This window comes from Acytostelium subglobosum, assembly GCF_000787575.1.
Source record: "Acytostelium subglobosum LB1 DNA, scaffold: scaffold11, whole genome shotgun sequence".
Taxonomy (NCBI): domain Eukaryota; phylum Evosea; class Eumycetozoa; order Acytosteliales; family Acytosteliaceae; genus Acytostelium; species Acytostelium subglobosum.
This window is the reverse complement of record NW_012236522.1, coordinates 791,984-808,230: the sequence shown is the minus strand read 5'-3', so window position 1 is coordinate 808,230 and position 16,247 is coordinate 791,984. Positions and strand designations below refer to the sequence as shown.

The 16,247-nt window shown below is 44.8% G+C and overlaps 8 protein-coding genes across 8 annotated transcripts; 4 read left to right on the top strand and 4 right to left on the bottom strand.

Annotated features, from left to right (window-relative positions):
* Positions 1–195: 195 nt before the first annotated feature.
* Positions 196–880, top strand: SAMD00019534_061990 (hypothetical protein; the record flags this gene model as incomplete). Its single annotated transcript, XM_012898797.1, has 2 exons — positions 196–232; positions 423–880. 2 exons carry the CDS (start codon positions 196–198, stop codon positions 878–880), a joined length of 495 nt encoding a protein of 164 aa, XP_012754251.1.
* A 619-nt stretch (positions 881–1,499) lies between these two features.
* On the bottom strand, positions 1,500–2,303 carry SAMD00019534_061980 (hypothetical protein; the record flags this gene model as incomplete). The annotated part of the gene is made up of 2 exons (XM_012898796.1): positions 1,500–1,866; positions 1,945–2,303. Coding segments are annotated over 2 exons (726 nt in total), but the record flags the coding sequence as incomplete, so codon positions are not given.
* A 649-nt stretch (positions 2,304–2,952) lies between these two features.
* SAMD00019534_061970 (hypothetical protein) lies at positions 2,953–4,101 on the top strand (the record flags this gene model as incomplete). Its single annotated transcript, XM_012898795.1, has 3 exons — positions 2,953–3,121; positions 3,240–3,914; positions 4,019–4,101. 3 exons carry the CDS (start codon positions 2,953–2,955, stop codon positions 4,099–4,101), a joined length of 927 nt encoding a protein of 308 aa, XP_012754249.1.
* Positions 4,102–4,545: 444 nt separating this feature from the next.
* Positions 4,546–6,228, top strand: SAMD00019534_061960 (hypothetical protein; the record flags this gene model as incomplete). Its single annotated transcript, XM_012898794.1, has 1 exon — positions 4,546–6,228. The coding sequence occupies one exon, from the start codon at positions 4,546–4,548 to the stop codon at positions 6,226–6,228; it is 1,683 nt and encodes a 560-aa protein (XP_012754248.1).
* Positions 6,229–6,361: 133 nt separating this feature from the next.
* SAMD00019534_061950 (hypothetical protein) lies at positions 6,362–9,798 on the bottom strand (the record flags this gene model as incomplete). Its single annotated transcript, XM_012898793.1, has 4 exons — positions 6,362–8,803; positions 8,883–9,358; positions 9,451–9,595; positions 9,673–9,798. The coding sequence occupies 4 exons, from the start codon at positions 9,796–9,798 to the stop codon at positions 6,362–6,364; spliced, it is 3,189 nt and encodes a 1,062-aa protein (XP_012754247.1).
* Positions 9,799–10,449: 651 nt separating this feature from the next.
* On the bottom strand, positions 10,450–11,535 carry SAMD00019534_061940 (hypothetical protein; the record flags this gene model as incomplete). Its single annotated transcript, XM_012898792.1, has 1 exon — positions 10,450–11,535. The coding sequence occupies one exon, from the start codon at positions 11,533–11,535 to the stop codon at positions 10,450–10,452; it is 1,086 nt and encodes a 361-aa protein (XP_012754246.1).
* Positions 11,536–12,933: 1,398 nt separating this feature from the next.
* SAMD00019534_061930 (hypothetical protein) lies at positions 12,934–13,458 on the top strand (the record flags this gene model as incomplete). The annotated part of the gene is made up of 1 exon (XM_012898791.1): positions 12,934–13,458. The coding sequence occupies one exon, from the start codon at positions 12,934–12,936 to the stop codon at positions 13,456–13,458; it is 525 nt and encodes a 174-aa protein (XP_012754245.1).
* A 473-nt stretch (positions 13,459–13,931) lies between these two features.
* Positions 13,932–15,142, bottom strand: SAMD00019534_061920 (hypothetical protein; the record flags this gene model as incomplete). The annotated part of the gene is made up of 3 exons (XM_012898790.1): positions 13,932–13,966; positions 14,135–14,162; positions 14,372–15,142. The coding sequence occupies 3 exons, from the start codon at positions 15,140–15,142 to the stop codon at positions 13,932–13,934; spliced, it is 834 nt and encodes a 277-aa protein (XP_012754244.1).
* Positions 15,143–16,247: the final 1,105 nt, after the last annotated feature.

Here is a 16,247-nt window from a genome sequence, read left to right as displayed (position 1 = left end):
TGATCGTTCATGTCATTTTTTTTTAATTTAAATTTATTTATTTTCGAAAAGAAGACGTGAGAGAGTGTGCGAGGTGAAGAGAGAGAGGATGTGCTGTGGAGGATGAGCACGAAGAACAAAAAGGCGACAACTCATTCATTTTCTTACTCCTTTGTCCACTAAAGTCATCCCTCGAGTACATACACATACCCAACAATGCCTCCCAAGATCGATCCATCAGAGAAAGTCGAAGGTAATTACATCCTTACATCCATTCAATCATTCAAGTGCAATCAATCAATCATTGGAATGGTTCAATAATAATATTATTATTATTATTGTTCCAGTGATTATTGGATTATTTGATTGATTAATCCCATCAATTGATCAATATACTAATCCAATCCATCAATCAATCAATCAATCAATTAAATAATGAATAGTTTTCCTCCGTGTTGCTGGAGGTGAGACTGGTGCTATGTCCACCCTTGCCCCAAAGATGGGTCCCCTCGGTATCTCCCCAAAGAAGGTTGGTGATGATATCGCCAAGGCTACTCTGCCATGGAAGGGTATGAAGGTCCAGGTCAAGCTGACCATCCAGAACCGTGTTGCCGTCGCTGAGGTCCTCCCAACCGCCTCTGCCCTGGTCATCAAGGCCCTCAAGGAGCCACCCAGAGACAGAAAGAAGGAGAAGAACATCAAGCATCACGGCAATGTTCCCTTCGAGGAGATCGTCAAGATCGCCAAGACCATGAGACCAAAGTCCATGTCCATCGACTTCAAGGGCACCGTCCTTGAGATCCTCGGCACTGCCAACTCCATCGGTTGCAAGGTCAACGGAAAGAGCCCAAGAGAGATCCAGCAGCAGATCCAAGATGGTACCCTTGCTGTTTCTGAATAAACGCATTACCAGTAGCTGGAACGCCATCAAGCTACCTCTGTTGCTTGTGTCAACAATCAACTTCAAAAGGTCCACAATGACTGACGATGCCGATGCCGACACCGCCATCATTACTCATTCATTAAACCCTATTTATTGTACATTTATTCAATCAATCGTTCACACATCGACGACACACATCCTCATACTCCATCAACGACCACGCTGATCATGTGTCCATGTCACTTTCCATCAACATGTACTTGTATCAATGGACATAATCGATCCTTCGTCAATTATTACCAACTCGCTCAACTAATACCATCTTCATCATTATTGGTCATTTTTATTATGTTTGTCAGTCATGATCAGATTCATTAATATTATCTATCAACAAATAATTACAGTCCATCTAGTAGACGCATCATTATGGTTGTTGATATAACACATCCGGTCACTCACATCTATGTCATCCAACATCAATGGAACGTATGTTAATCGATCACATGATCAGTATCAGTCATGTGATCAATAATGCTGTGATAATCCAATAATTCCAATCCATCGAGTTTGTTATCCAAGTGACACATAATCCATTCCATGCATGGCCATCCTATATCTGTTTGAGAGCATCCTAGTTTATTAACTTGGCAGCATTCTGTCTAACGACACCAACAAAGTATTGATGGAATCGGTTGTCTTTGGTGAGCTCTGGATGGAAGACTGTGGCAATCATATTCTTGTATTTGACAGCAGTGATGATAGTCTCTGATGTGTTGTCCTTCTTCTGATGTCTAAACTCGCCCAACACCTCAATATCTGGATTGTTGACCTTGAGTATTGCTGGTGCTCTAATGAACACTCCCTCAAAGTCCACATTGTTTGCGCCGTCCAACTTCAACTGCAGAGTCGTCTCAAAGCTGTTGATCTGTCTTCCAAAGTAGTTTCTGCTAATGTTCAAGTCCATGCCTCCAATCAATGTTTGACTTGATATGATGTGATTGATTGAATGAATGAGTGAGCGAGAGTGAGTGAGAGTGAGTGAGTGAATGAGTGAGCGACAACATATGTGATCGCGAACATACCCTCCTTGCTTCTGTCTCTCGACGTTGTCGCTCAGCATGATACATCCAGCACATGTGCCCCAGATTGAGACACCCTTGTCATGGACTAGGTCTCTGATCAATGCGAATAACTCTGGGTCTTGAGCAGCGATGATGGCCATGGCAGTAGACTCACCACCAGGTAATATCAAACCATGTGGATTGAACTCTCTAATCTGTTTAGTTGAACGCAATTCAACGCACTCTATATCATCAGCCACTGATCTAGTCATATTAACATGCTCAATGAATCCACCTTGCAATGCCAGTACTCCAATCCTTATCTTTGGTGTCATCTTTGTATTCTTTGTATTTGTATTTGTATAAGTATATATTATTTGTTATTACAACTATCAATCATTCATTCATGCAATCATTCATTCATCATAACATGATCTCATGATTACATGGAAGTGGCGTAACGGACTCGTCGAGTGTATCTGTGTGTCTTCACATTCAGATCCAACGACCGGCTTGAAAAGGAAGAAACACACACTTTTGTGGGGTTTCGGGCATGAGTTAACTCAATCCCGTCGTTCTTGTGCAAAGGGGGCGAATGCATGAGAAGTACCAGGGACTTTGTCGATCGAATGGATGGAACTCACACTCTTACTCACACTTTATCCAACACCACATAATAAAAATTAAATTAAATGTGTAAACGAGTCGGGCTCCTGCAGCTAGCCTACCCTGCTGTGAGTATTGGTTGTTATCTGATGTATCATCCCTCTTTCTCTTGTGAATCTATCCTTTGATTGTATCATTGTTCCATTCATTCTCATTGTAACAAGCAACACGCAATCACACACACACACACACACACACACACACACACACATAAAGTGAGTAACATCAACCTTATTAAGTGCATTCCATTTCGCATTCAATTTCAAAGTCACCTACTAACATTGACATTGATTGACACGTCAACCTAACTTTAGAGTTATATACTTTATTATAACAATATATAGATAACATATATAATATACAATGGACTCTAACGTTGAGACTACTACTACTACTACCACTACACCAGTTGTCAAAGTGGCAACCATTAAGACCAAGCAAGCTCTTGCTCAGATGCTCAAGGGTGGTGTCATCATGGACGTCGTCACACCGGAGCAAGCAAGAATCGCCGAGGAGGCTGGTGCTGTTGCCGGTAATGTATCACCCTATCATTCATTCATTCATTCAATCATTCAATCATTCATTCAATCATACTTACTCAACTCAACTCAACATCGACTTAACATCGACATAACTTAATCAAACATTAGTTATGGCATTGGAGAAGATTCCAGCTGATATTAGACATTTCGGAGGTGTCGCTCGTATGAGTGACCCATCCATGATTAAGGGTATTATGGATGCCGTCACCATCCCAGTGATGGCCAAGGTCAGAATCGGACACTTTGTTGAGGCCCAGATCATCGAGGCCATCGGAGTCGACTACATTGATGAGTCCGAGGTGTTGACCATCGCCGACGAGGAGAATCACATCAACAAGCACAAGTTCAACGTGCCCTTTGTCTGTGGCTGCCGCAACCTCGGCGAGGCCCTCCGTCGCATTGCCGAGGGAGCTGCCTTCATCAGAACCAAGGGAGAGGCCGGCACTGGCAACGTTGTCGAGGCCGTCCGTCACGCCCGCTCTGTCAACCGTGAGATCAAGAAGCTGACCACCATGGACGACGACGAGCTGTTCTCCTACGCCAAGGAGATCCAGGCACCATTGGACCTCGTCCTCGAGTGCAAGAAGCTCGGCAGACTGCCAGTCGTCAACTTTGCCGCCGGTGGTGTTGCCACCCCAGCCGACGCTGCTCTCATGATGCAGCTCGGTATGGACGGAGTCTTTGTCGGTTCCGGTATCTTCAAGAGTGGCAACCCAGCCCAGAGAGCCAAGGCCATCGTCCAGGCTGTTACCCATTTCAAGGATGCTGCCAAGTTGGCTGAGAGTATGTAGTTTCATTCATTCATTCAATCGTTCATTCATTCGACACATTCTTCAGAATCATACTAACACTATTCAATCATTCTAATTCTAATTATAATCAAACAGTCAGCGAGAACCTCGGTGAGGCCATGGTTGGAATCAACACCGACAACATGACTGAGAAGTGGTCCACCAAGGAGAAGCAATAAACTTCCTTGTAGCATGCGCGTCTTTATAACATACATGGGGATCAGAGTGAGTGGACGGAGGACTTCGACCCATCATCAGATATTATATATTTATAACTTTGTGTAGTACTACTCAGAGTATGTATGGGTTCCAATTACTAGAGTAATGATCCAGAACACTACTCGAGATTGATGATTTCCCGAGAACGAACTCAATGGACTTGAACACAACCCTGGACCCGATACCAAAACAGCACCCCCACGACACCTTCATCACATCGAATGAATAGAGTTGATGTTCAACCCATCATCACCACACCCCTTATTACAACTTTGTCCCAACAACACATCACTTCACACCAATCACTCATTCACTCATTCACTCATTCATTCATTCTCTCTTCAAGTACATATTATATATATCTTGTCAATCAACCAAACAAACAAAACAAAACATAAATAACAATGTCAGTTAGAAACAGTCAACAATGGAAACAGCTTGAGGAGCATTATGAGAAGGTTGGAAAGAATATTAATATGAGAGAGGAGTTCTCAAAGGATGCAAAGAGATTCGATCGCTTCCATAAGACAACAAAGGTTAGTGAGGAGGTCGGAAACATATTGTTTGACTACTCAAAGAACAGAATCAATGAGGACACGATGAAGTTGCTGTTTGCCCTCGCCCGCCATGCCAACGTGGAGCAGTGGCGCGACCGCATGTTTGCCGGCGACAAGATCAACATCACTGAGAACCGTGCCGTCTTGCACACTGCCCTGCGTAACCGCGACCCAAAGGCTCAGATCAAGGTCGATGGCGAGGACGTCATGCCAGGCGTCAGATCCGTGCTGGCCAAGATGAGATCATTCGTTGATCGTGTCCGCAGTGGCAAGTGGTGTGGCTACAGCTCAAAGAAGATCACCGATATCGTCAACATTGGTATCGGAGGCTCGGACCTCGGCCCCGTCATGGTGTGTGCTGCTCTCAAGCCATACGCCAACGACAAGGAGATCCGCGTGCACTTTGTCTCCAACATTGATGGCACTCACCTCTTCGAGACCACTCGCTACCTCGACCCAGCTACCACACTCTTCATCGTTGCCTCCAAGACATTCACCACGCAGGAGACCATCACCAACGCCCTCTCGGCCAAGAAGTGGTTCATCGACCGTCTCCCAGCCGGTACTGACCAGCAGCACGCCATCGGACAGCACTTTGTCGCCCTGTCCACCAACGATAAGGAGGTGTCCAAGTTTGGCATCCTCTTGGAGAACATGTTTGAGTTCTGGGACTGGGTTGGAGGAAGATACTCACTCTGGAGCGCCATCGGTCTCTCGATCGCACTCTACATAGGAATGGACGCGTTTGAGCAGTTGTTGGCTGGAGCCTACGCCATGGACCGTCACTTCCAGACCGCCCCATTGGAGGAGAATCTTCCATTGATCCAGGCACTGCTTGGCGTGTGGTACAACAACTTCTTTGGCGCACAATCAGTGGCCATCCTCCCATATGACCAGTACTTGTCGAGGTTCGCCGCCTACTTCCAGCAGGGAGACATGGAGAGCAATGGCAAGGGAGTCGATCGTGCCGGACACCCAGTGGATGTGTCGACCGGCCCAGTCATCTGGGGTGAGCCAGGAACCAATGGCCAACATGCCTTCTACCAGCTCATCCATCAGGGCACCAAGATCATTCCTTGCGACTTTATCGCATCGGTTGACAGCCACAATGCTCTTGGTGAGCACCACAGGATTCTGTTGTCCAACTTCTTTGCTCAGACCGAGGCCTTGATGAAGGGTAAGAGCTTGGATGAGGCCAGAGCCGAGCTGACCAAGGAGGGATTGAGTGGCGAGCGTCTAGAGAACTTGCTCCCACACAAGGTGTTCTTGGGCAACAGACCTACCAACTCCATCATGTTGCAGACTCTGACTCCACACTCACTCGGTGCACTGCTCGCCCTTTACGAGCACAAGATCTTTGTCCAGGGCATCATCTGGAACATCAACAGCTTTGACCAATGGGGTGTCGAGTTGGGTAAGCAGTTGGCCAAGAGCATCCTGCCCGAGCTGCATGGCAAGGGCACAGTCTCATCACACGACTCGTCTACCAACGGTCTCATCAACTACTTCAAGACTCATGCCAACCTCTAAGGATAGTACTGGCGAACTGCCCACTTCAACATCAACAACAACGTGTAGACATAAAACAAACAACTTGTTCTTAAGAGCATGGTAAAGTAGTGGTAGTCCTGTCTTGTGTCCATCAATCAAACTGATTGTTTATTTATGGCTTGAGGGCCATCTTTGAGAAGCTGTCGATGGTATTACAGAGAGACTTGATTTCCTCCTCAAGTGCCTTGAGCTTGGCGTCATTGTCCTCCTTGATCTTTTGTGGAACCTTGTCATAGGTTGGGATGTTGATCTTCTTCAACAGAGCCTCCTTGGCAGCCTCGAGCTGAGACTTCTTGGCCTCCATCCTCTGGACCTCGGCGGCAAAGTCGAGCGAGTCGGAGAGATCCAACAACAAAGAGACGTTCTCGTTGTAGGTGTCAATGACACAGCCTTGACGTCCCTCCGAGGAGAGAGCAACATCAACGCTGCTGGCGTAGGCGAGGACCTTGATCAGGGCAGAGTGGGCGGCATACAGGTTCTTCAGCTCATCGGTCTTGGCGTGGATGTAGGTGGCGACCTTCTTGTTGGGGGCAACGTTGTACTTGGTACGCAGGGAACGGATGGCTCTGATGATGTCCTGGCACTGCTTCAGCTCCTCCTCAATCGTGGCGTTGTTCCACTCAGGGATGTCCTGTGGGTAGGAGGTAAGCATGATCGTTGGGATCGAGTCGCTTGGACGTCTGGGGATGGCCTGATACAGCTCCTCAGTGATGAATGGCATGAATGGATGGAGCATACGCAGACCAAGCTCAATGCAAGTGTACAGGGTCTCGCACGTCTTTTGCTTGATGGGTCCGTCCTCTTCGGAGAAGATGGGCTTGGTGGTCTCCAAGTAGAAGTCGCACAGGTCATGCAGCCAGAAGTTGTAGATGGCTGTGGTGGCCTGAGCAAAGTCGTAGGACTTGAATCCCTCCTCACACAGCTTAAAGGCGCGGGTGGCGGCGTTGAGGATCCAGGTGTTGACGGCGTTGGTGTTCTTGGTCAGCTCCTGGGCGTTGAACTCGCTGGGACGGTAGTCGCCCAGCTTCATCAGAGCGAATCTGGTGGCGTTCCAAACCTTGTTACAGAAGTGACGATATCCGACGACTCTGAGGATGTCCAGATTGATGTCACGACCCTGCGAGGTGTAGGCGCAGAGTGCGAATCTCATAGCGTCGGTTCCACACTCGGTGATACCCTCGGGGTAGTCCTGCTTCAGACCAAGGGTGGCCCTGTCCAGCTCGACTGGGTCCAGGTTGCCCTTCTTCAGGTTCTCGACCAACTGGTCAAGGGTGATACCGCTGATGACCTCAAGTGGATCGATGACGTTACCGAGCGACTTGGACATCTTCCTGCCGTGTGAGTCTCTGACCATGGCGTGCAGGTAGATCTCCTTGAATGGAAGCTGACCAGTCAATTGCTTGCCCATCATGACCATTCTGGCAACCCAGAAGAACAAGATGTCCAGACCGGTCTCCAAGAGGCTGGTTGGATAGTGGTTCTCCATGTCCTTGGTCTTCTCTGGCCATCCCAGAGTGGAGAATGGGAACAGTCCCGAGCTGAACCAGGTGTCCAAGACGTCTGGGTCGTGCTCGAGCTCAATGTCCTCTCTTGGTGCCTTGAACTTCTCCATGGCGGCCAGCATGGCAGCCTCGCTGTTCTCAGCGGCGACCCACTGGGAGGTGGAGTATGGATCGGCGGCGACGCCCTTGATCTTGACCAAGTAGGCTGGGATACGGTGGCCCCACCAGAGCTGTCTGGAGATGCACCAGTCCTTGATGCCCTCGAGCCACCTGAACCAAGTGACCTCGTGCTGGTTGGGGATGATCTTCAGCTCGCCATCTCTGACGGCCTTGCAGGCGTTGTCGGCCATATCCTTGCAGTTGACGTACCACTGTGGCTTGATCATTGGCTCGAGGATGTCCTTTGAACGCGAGCAGATACCCAGACGCATCTTGTTGTCCTTCATTCCCTTGTAGAGTCCCTTCTCCTTGAGTGCCTCAACGACGGCGTTTCTGGCGTCGAAACGCTTCATGCCCTGGAACTGGCCTCCGTTCTCGTTGATCAGACCCTCATCGGTGAACATGTTGATCATGGGCAGCTTGTGGCGCTGACCAGTCTCGTAATCGTTCTGGTCGTGGGCTGGGGTTATCTTGACGACACCAGTGCCAAAGGCCATGTCGACCAAGATGCTGTCGGTGATGATTGGCAGCTTGCGGTTGAGGAATGGATGAGTGACGAACTTTCCATGCAGGTGCTTGTAGCGCTGGTCGTCGGGGTGGACGGCAACGGCGACATCAGCCAACATAGTCTCGATACGGGTGGTGGCAACGATCAGTTGCTCGTTGCTATCCTCGACGGGGTAGGCAAACTCGAACAGGACACCAAAGTCATACAGACCCTTGTGACCTGGGACCGGGAGCTTGGTGTGCTTCTCCAGATCCTTAAAGTCGACCTCAATATCAGAGATAGCGGTCTTCAAAGTGCATGACCAGTTGACCAATCTTGTTGATCTGAAGATCAAACCATCCTTGAACATTGTAATGAAGGCATGATTGACAGCCTTTGACCTGGTCTATTTGATTGGTTGATTGATTGAGTGAGTGTGAGTGATTGATTGATCGAGAGTGTCACATGATCGCGAACAAACATACCTCGTCCATTGTGAAAGCCTCACGCTTCCAATCAAGGGATGAACCCATTCTGCGCAGTTGGCTGGTGATACGATTGCCGTACTCATTCTTCCAGGTCCAGACCTCGTTGATGAAGGCCTCACGACCGAGGTCGTGACGGGTGATGTTGCGCTCACGAGCCAGCTTCTTCTCGACGACGACTTGTGTGGCGATACCGGCGTGATCAGTGCCTGGGACCCAGAGGGCGATCTCACCCTTCATACGTCTGTAACGTGTGATGGTGTCCTGGATGGACATGGTGAGGGCGTGACCCAAATGCAGGGAGCCAGTGACGTTTGGTGGAGGGATGACCATTGTGAACTTCTTGTCCTTCTGGCAGTGAGGTTGAATCTCCTGCTGCTTGTCTGGTGAGAAGAACTCATTCTTCTGCCACCATTCATACCAAGCTGACTCGACAGCGGGTGGATGATAAGATGGATACAACTCTCCAGAGACATCTATTGTTTGATTGATTGATTGATTGATTGAATGAATGATCGATGGTCAACAAGATTGAATCAATCAAATATAGTTATAATGAGTAACATACCCTTCTTCTCACCAGCTGGTGTCTGTGATGCTCTGTCAGCATACTCCTTGAGCTTGCGAGCCTCTTGATCTGCCTTCTCCTTCTCCTCCTGCTCCTTTGCCTCCTTCTTCTTCTTGTTTTCAAGTTCCTTCTCCTTGAGCAGTTTCTATATAGTATATGTTGTATTAGTCACATGATCATTCATATCATTGATTGAACATCTCAGTTTGTTGTAATCCCTACCATCTTTGCCTCCTTCTCAAGCAACTTTGCTTTCTTGGCCTCCTTCTCAGCCTCCTTGGCCTTCTTCTTCTCTTCCTTCTTTCTCTCCTCTTCACTAAGCATTGCTTCTGTCTTTGGTTCACTCATTGTTTAATTTATATATATCTTTGTGTATCTATGAATGAATGATTGAATGAATGAATGAATGATTGGTCAGTGAACACAACACGACTTATAAAAAAAACAAGTTTAGTTTGTTGAACACCCACAACTCTATCAGATGATGGTATTCAAGCCTATTTATGGGATGATGATTCGTTTGTTTATATTATTTATCTTATTTAAGTTAAAGATAAGATAATGTTGTTGTAAATATTAATGGTATAAACAACAAGATAAGATCATGATTATATAAAAGAATTGTAAACTAACAACCTTAAGTATCAAAGATAAGATGATTCTCAATAATTTAATCGAAACACTTTGGAACAAGTCGCACTCTTGACTCGAGTGAACTCATGTTATGTCACCCCCAAAGACATCTTTTGTCTTTCCCCGCATGTTCCCACTTTCATCCTTGAGTAAAGAGATACTAGAGATAGATAAATATTATTGTATTTATTATAAATATACAAAGAAGAAGTATGTACTTGTGTTCGCCATTGAATCAATGATTGAATTGATTAAGTGTTTGATTGATTGGAGTTATTGATTGATTGATTGATTGGTTCGATGACTCCAATGTTGTTAAAATCTGATGTTCCTATTTACATGATATGATGTTGATGATGGAGGATTCTAATGTCTCTTTCCAAATGTTAATAACTTGTCTACTATTATACTCATCCTCTTCTTGATTGATGGATGATGTTGTTTTGTTGTAACAAATAATACACGACAGTCTGATGAATGAATCTCTCCAATATGTTTGATAGCCTCATCAAATATATAAGGCTCCTTGAATATGTATAAAGATGTACAACTGTCCAATCTACGAGCAATCACTCGTAGTTGATCAGGTAGATATAGGTGCACCAGACCGTAGGTCTCGGCACATGGTACCGCTCGCATTACAAATGCCAACTGCTCCAGTGCAATGTCGAGATATGAGAGTGACTTGGTTGGGTAGCTGACCTGTCTGACCACCAGCATCCTAATCCTAATCGACGGTGATATCTTCTCGATCGAGCTATTGCTCAAAGGTATGTAATGTAGTCGGACATGCTCCAGCATGCTTGGTCCAGTGACTGACTTGAGCATTGTGTAGAGTTGATCGAGGAATGACACCTTGAGTATCTTGATCGATGGTGGCAGCACTGCCTTCTGCGTCATGTTGTCCACCTCCAATGATACCAGAGTCTGCGGCAGTGCCAGTAGCGCATTGGTGAAGCATTCACCAACCTTGAGTGATGTGAGTGATGGTGGAAGTACTCCAGCCATGTGAATGGGATGATTGAACTCGAAGCCAAACGTCAGAGAGAGGAGCGCGCGAGGGAGGACGTAGGGCGAGATCGGTTGATTGTACATGAAGCCAAACGTTAGCTCCAGGAGTGAGTCGGGCAGCGAGGCCGGTACGATGGGCTTGTTGAAGTAGAAGCCCCTGTTTAACTTGGTGAGGAATAGAGGCAACGACAGCGGATGTATCACGCTGTTGTAGTTGCTATCCAGTGTCAATGATGTGATGGTGTCGGGCAGTGAGCCCGGCGTGATGACAAACTCCGAGTCGAGCTGGAGTGACGTGACCTTGTGCAGCTGTAGTGTGCCATCTTGTGCGTAGAGTGATTGAGTTTGACAGGCGATGTACTGGGGACAGGTCATCAGCCATTGATCCTGTTCATCACTGGTCCATTTGAGTCGGGACTTGTGTAGAGTGAACTGAGGCATCTCATTCAGTACCCTAAACAATCGTTTGCAACTTAGGCCCAAACATAATATATTCATTTCATCATTCTCCAACAAAAGATATATCTCTCTGATGATCATATCAGGCAGTTTAGTGTCCATATTCTTATCTTATTCTTATTATTATTCTTATCATTGTCTATTATTATAAAATTATATGTACAATAAGTTATTACTAGTATGTGTGATTGAATGATCGAATTGTGTAGTGAGGGCATACTGTTTTGTCGTCTGCAAAAATAACTTAAGATTGATCAGCTGATCAAAACACCCACACCCACTGACACAATCAATCGATCGATCAAAATAACTAAACAATCTAACAAATATAAATATCTATCAATCTATCTTTATCACTATTAATTCAATCAAACAGTCAGTCGACTGTTTAAACAATAACAACAACAACAACAACAAAGGGGATGAACAATCTTGTGAAGATAGTGTTGTTGAACAACAAGGTTATAGTACCAAGTGTATTTGATCATGCTAGACAGTTAAATCTATTGTTGGATCATAATAGTATACGTGGCAATCAGATTACAAGTCTATGATTATGTCTACAAATTGGACATCATACCAGGTTCATCTTATTATTTCAGCAACTATATATCAACAATGTTGTTGGCAGTGATTTGCTTGATAGTTCGATAACCAGAATGCTAGGTTATAAAACCAATCTGTATGTATCATTCTATCACTCATCACGCTACCATGGGAATGATTCTACTCACTCAATCACTCAATCAATCATTTGATCATCTCACTGGAATGATTCCAATCACTCAATCATATATGATAACTCACTCACCTCTCTCCAATCTATTAGACTCGTACACATTGGTGATCTATTTAAGATGGCAATGGATAAACAGAATACTTATGTAGTTGGATATTTGATTGATCACTTGAGGACAAGGTTGGTAGGAATATTCCTCAACATCAACAAATAAGGATCTAATGAACAAGCTGTTGTCATTTTTAGTGACAACCAATACATGCTGTGAATTCAACAATACAATGATGATGACCAAGGACATAATCAACCTGTGATTGGAATTATACCAAGTGTTGATATGCCCMATCACATTGCTCCAGAACATTATATTGTCAACACTACAGCATCACAGGGACTATGAACTTTACAAAAAGGTGTTGGATACATACTTCCTGGATAATAATCAGTTTATTCACATATTCAATGACAGGATGTTCGATGCTCATGACTTTTTATTCCAACCGACTAATCAATCCAACTCGATCAAAATATTGGTGGATCTGATCAAGAGATACTCCATCATCGTTGGGAACGGTACACTAATGATCAAGATGTCCAACCTAGCACTCAAACATAGGCGAATGAACTTATTATACTCAAAGATGGATAAGTTTAAAGTGTGTCCAGATGAGAAGTTCATCGCTCAATATGCCAACAATGATGAGATAATCAAACGTCTCAAGTACACACCAAACATGTCCTCAAAGTCAGCCGCGATCAAACTCATTGGCCAGGCTGCGTCCACAGGTAACCTTCATTTTCTCAGACATTTCCACAACAACTTCAAACAGACCATCGACCGTATGGATGATCGTCATCATCAAAAGTACCCCAATCGAACATCAGATGTGGAGGATATACTCAATGATGTTCTGAAGAAGGGTATGATGGAGGTGTTTATATACATCCTGGACGAGATGGGTTGGGTCCTAGAACCTGGCGCCAAAGTGTCTGTTGACTATCTGCCCATGGATCAACCATTGGACAATCTGGCAACATTTCAATCATACTCCAGTTGCCAACAAACAAATTGGAATTCTACAATACCTCTTACAAAGTGGCCATATAGACAATGGAGATGTACAAAGAATCATATGGACAACGAAGAGATGTCATGGACAATGTGAGGTGGAAGCTTCAACCTTACTTCTATTCATTGATCATCACACTTTGATGAACCCTAAACTGTTGAACCAGAAGTTGAGCGAGGTGCCCAGCGACCAAGTCAACATCCATTTATATCTTGCCATAATAGAGTATTTACATCATCATAATCAACAACAAAGTGATCAAGTTGTACATGTCATCAAGCATCCATTCATTAGATTTCCACATCAGATCATCCCAGACTCAAAACTCAAACAATTGTTTATTCCAACGTTGTTCAGAGAATTCATCAAGTTGTTCAACAAAGAGAACCTTGCCACAAAGTATCCAAGTCATTATCAACGTATACTCATACCCTACACTGAGCACCAACGTGTCAACTTTGCTTCTCTGGCCCTGGAAAATGGTTGCTACTTTCCAGAATTTTTTGGTGACCATTAATCAATAAATATCCTGTATGATCAATCAATCAACATTCTTACCAAACAGTTTATTAATGATCTTTCGAGCCGGAGATGTATTGACATTCTTGTTTGATGTTGTTGTTGTTGTTGGATAAGATGATGTGATTAGGAATAGTTTACAAATGGATGGTTGTGGCACGCCAATACGTTTGGACGAATCAATTAGGTTGAACATTTTCTTATAAATATATAAAATGGTATTCCTATCCAGTCTCCTAATTGATGCACATACTTGATTCGATTGATGAGAATGCATCATTCTAAATGTCACGTGATCATTGAATTGTAATGAACGTATCGCTGACTTGTAATACTCATTGATCACTCTATGAATATTGTAACTTGGAGACATAGTGTAAAGTGTTTCGTGAGGTCTGATGATGCTTGTCACTGTACTCAACTTGATACTCGATGGTATCTTCAAACATAGGGTCTCATTGTTACCCCTTGACAAGTCAGTGATATATACATCTTTGAGATGTGATGTTGCAGTCTTGAGCAAAGGTTTGAGCTGGAAGAGGAAGGCCACGCTGAGTCTCGACACCTTTGGCGGGAGTGTGACACGACTGGAGAAGCATGCGTCAAGCCCGAGCGATATGAGTGACCGTGGCAGCCTTGTCAGAGGTTGATTGAAACATGCACCAAAGTCCAAGGATGTGAGTGAGCTTGGGAGGTAGACGACCTCGTTGTCACACACTGATTGATTGAAGTTGAATCCAAAAGTCAGTGATGTGAGTCCAGATGGAAGTGAGCCTTGCTCGAATGCTTGGTTGTAGTCGAAGCCAAAGACTAGTGTGCGTAGTGTGTCTGGCAATGAACCAGGTATGATCATCACATTGAAGTTGAAACCAAAGAATATGTTGATGAGTGAGCTGGGCAAAGCATGAGGTCTGATCACTTGGTTGTAGTCTTCACCAAAGGTTAGCGAGGTGATGGAGTCTGGAAGTAGGCCAGGTGGTAGTGATGTGTTGAAATGTGTTACGAATCGTAGTCTTGTGATGTTTGGTGGAAGTGCGACTGATGGGATGCCATCAACTACTCTCAACAAGTTGTCATTAGCTGAATGAGTCTGACTCTCTTCGAACTGTGTAGTTGATCTGAACCAACGATCAAATGCATCACTGATCCAACTGAGTTCCTTCTTCTCCAGTGAGAACTGTGGCATAGCATTCAAGACCTTGAACAATCTGACACAACTCATACCCAGGCACATGATATCCACTTCATCGTCGTCCAACATAATGAATATCAACCTGATCACAACATCTGGCAAAGTATCCATTTATATCTTGTTTGATCTTGATCTTGATCTTAATCCTGTAATGTTGATTGATTGATTGAGTGAGTGAGTGAGCGGAGGGATGATTCCAGGAAGTTGAGTATGATTGATTATGTATTTGATTGATTTTGGAAATGAAACAAATATGTGATGTGAGTTCATATTATGTTATCATTTAGACCCTTACCAAATTCCCAACCCTTGCCATCACACAAACCTTCCTGAGGCAGGAATGGTTCCACTTGCACACATTCATTTATTGGTTCTTTCAATCTTTCATGCCATAGTTGAGTTAAGATCGGTTGGATTCGTCGAGTATAGACCAGAGAATGTTTGTTTGTGTTCATACTCTACTGGAAGGACTTAAGACATGAATGCACTACTTGCTGTATCGAATGTAGATCTACATTAATGAACCCGTTGTTGATAATCGCACCCTGAGTGTTGTTCAACACCAACAAGTTTGCTGGTGGCTCATATCTTGTCCCATTTACAACAGCATCAATGGTCGCACCATCATTGAGTTCAGCAACTGGGATGGAGACCCTGTATAAAGCGAGGCCTGCAGCATCACAAACTTGGTCTGCTCCATGTCCAAGTCCTCTCCATGTTACTCCTGGTGTCTCTAGTTGATTGCTGATGGTAGAAGCAGTTTGTTGGTGAGGTGGTGCACTACCTGTCAGGACAACTAGAGGAGGGTATGGGTTGCCTTGTCCATCAATAGAGGGTGAGTTGAGGTCGAGTGGCCGATGTAGTGAGCGAAGAGTCATGTCCGGTTGGAGTGATTGATTATTGTCGACAATCATAGAAGTTGAAGCAGGGTAGTCAAAGTGATCATGTCCTGCTCTGTCGATTGGTCCATGTATGAGTTTTATCATCCTACTGTCGGCTAATTCTTTAACAAGTGAAGGGACTTCGAATATGAACACTTTGCAATCTAGATAGAACAGACGTGCGCATTGCTCAGATGATTGGCCATCCTCTTTTCTCCGCTCCCAGAACTTCCGGAAAGATATCCGATCATCAAGTATAATTCCATCTTCTGGTAGATCTCCTATCTTTGATT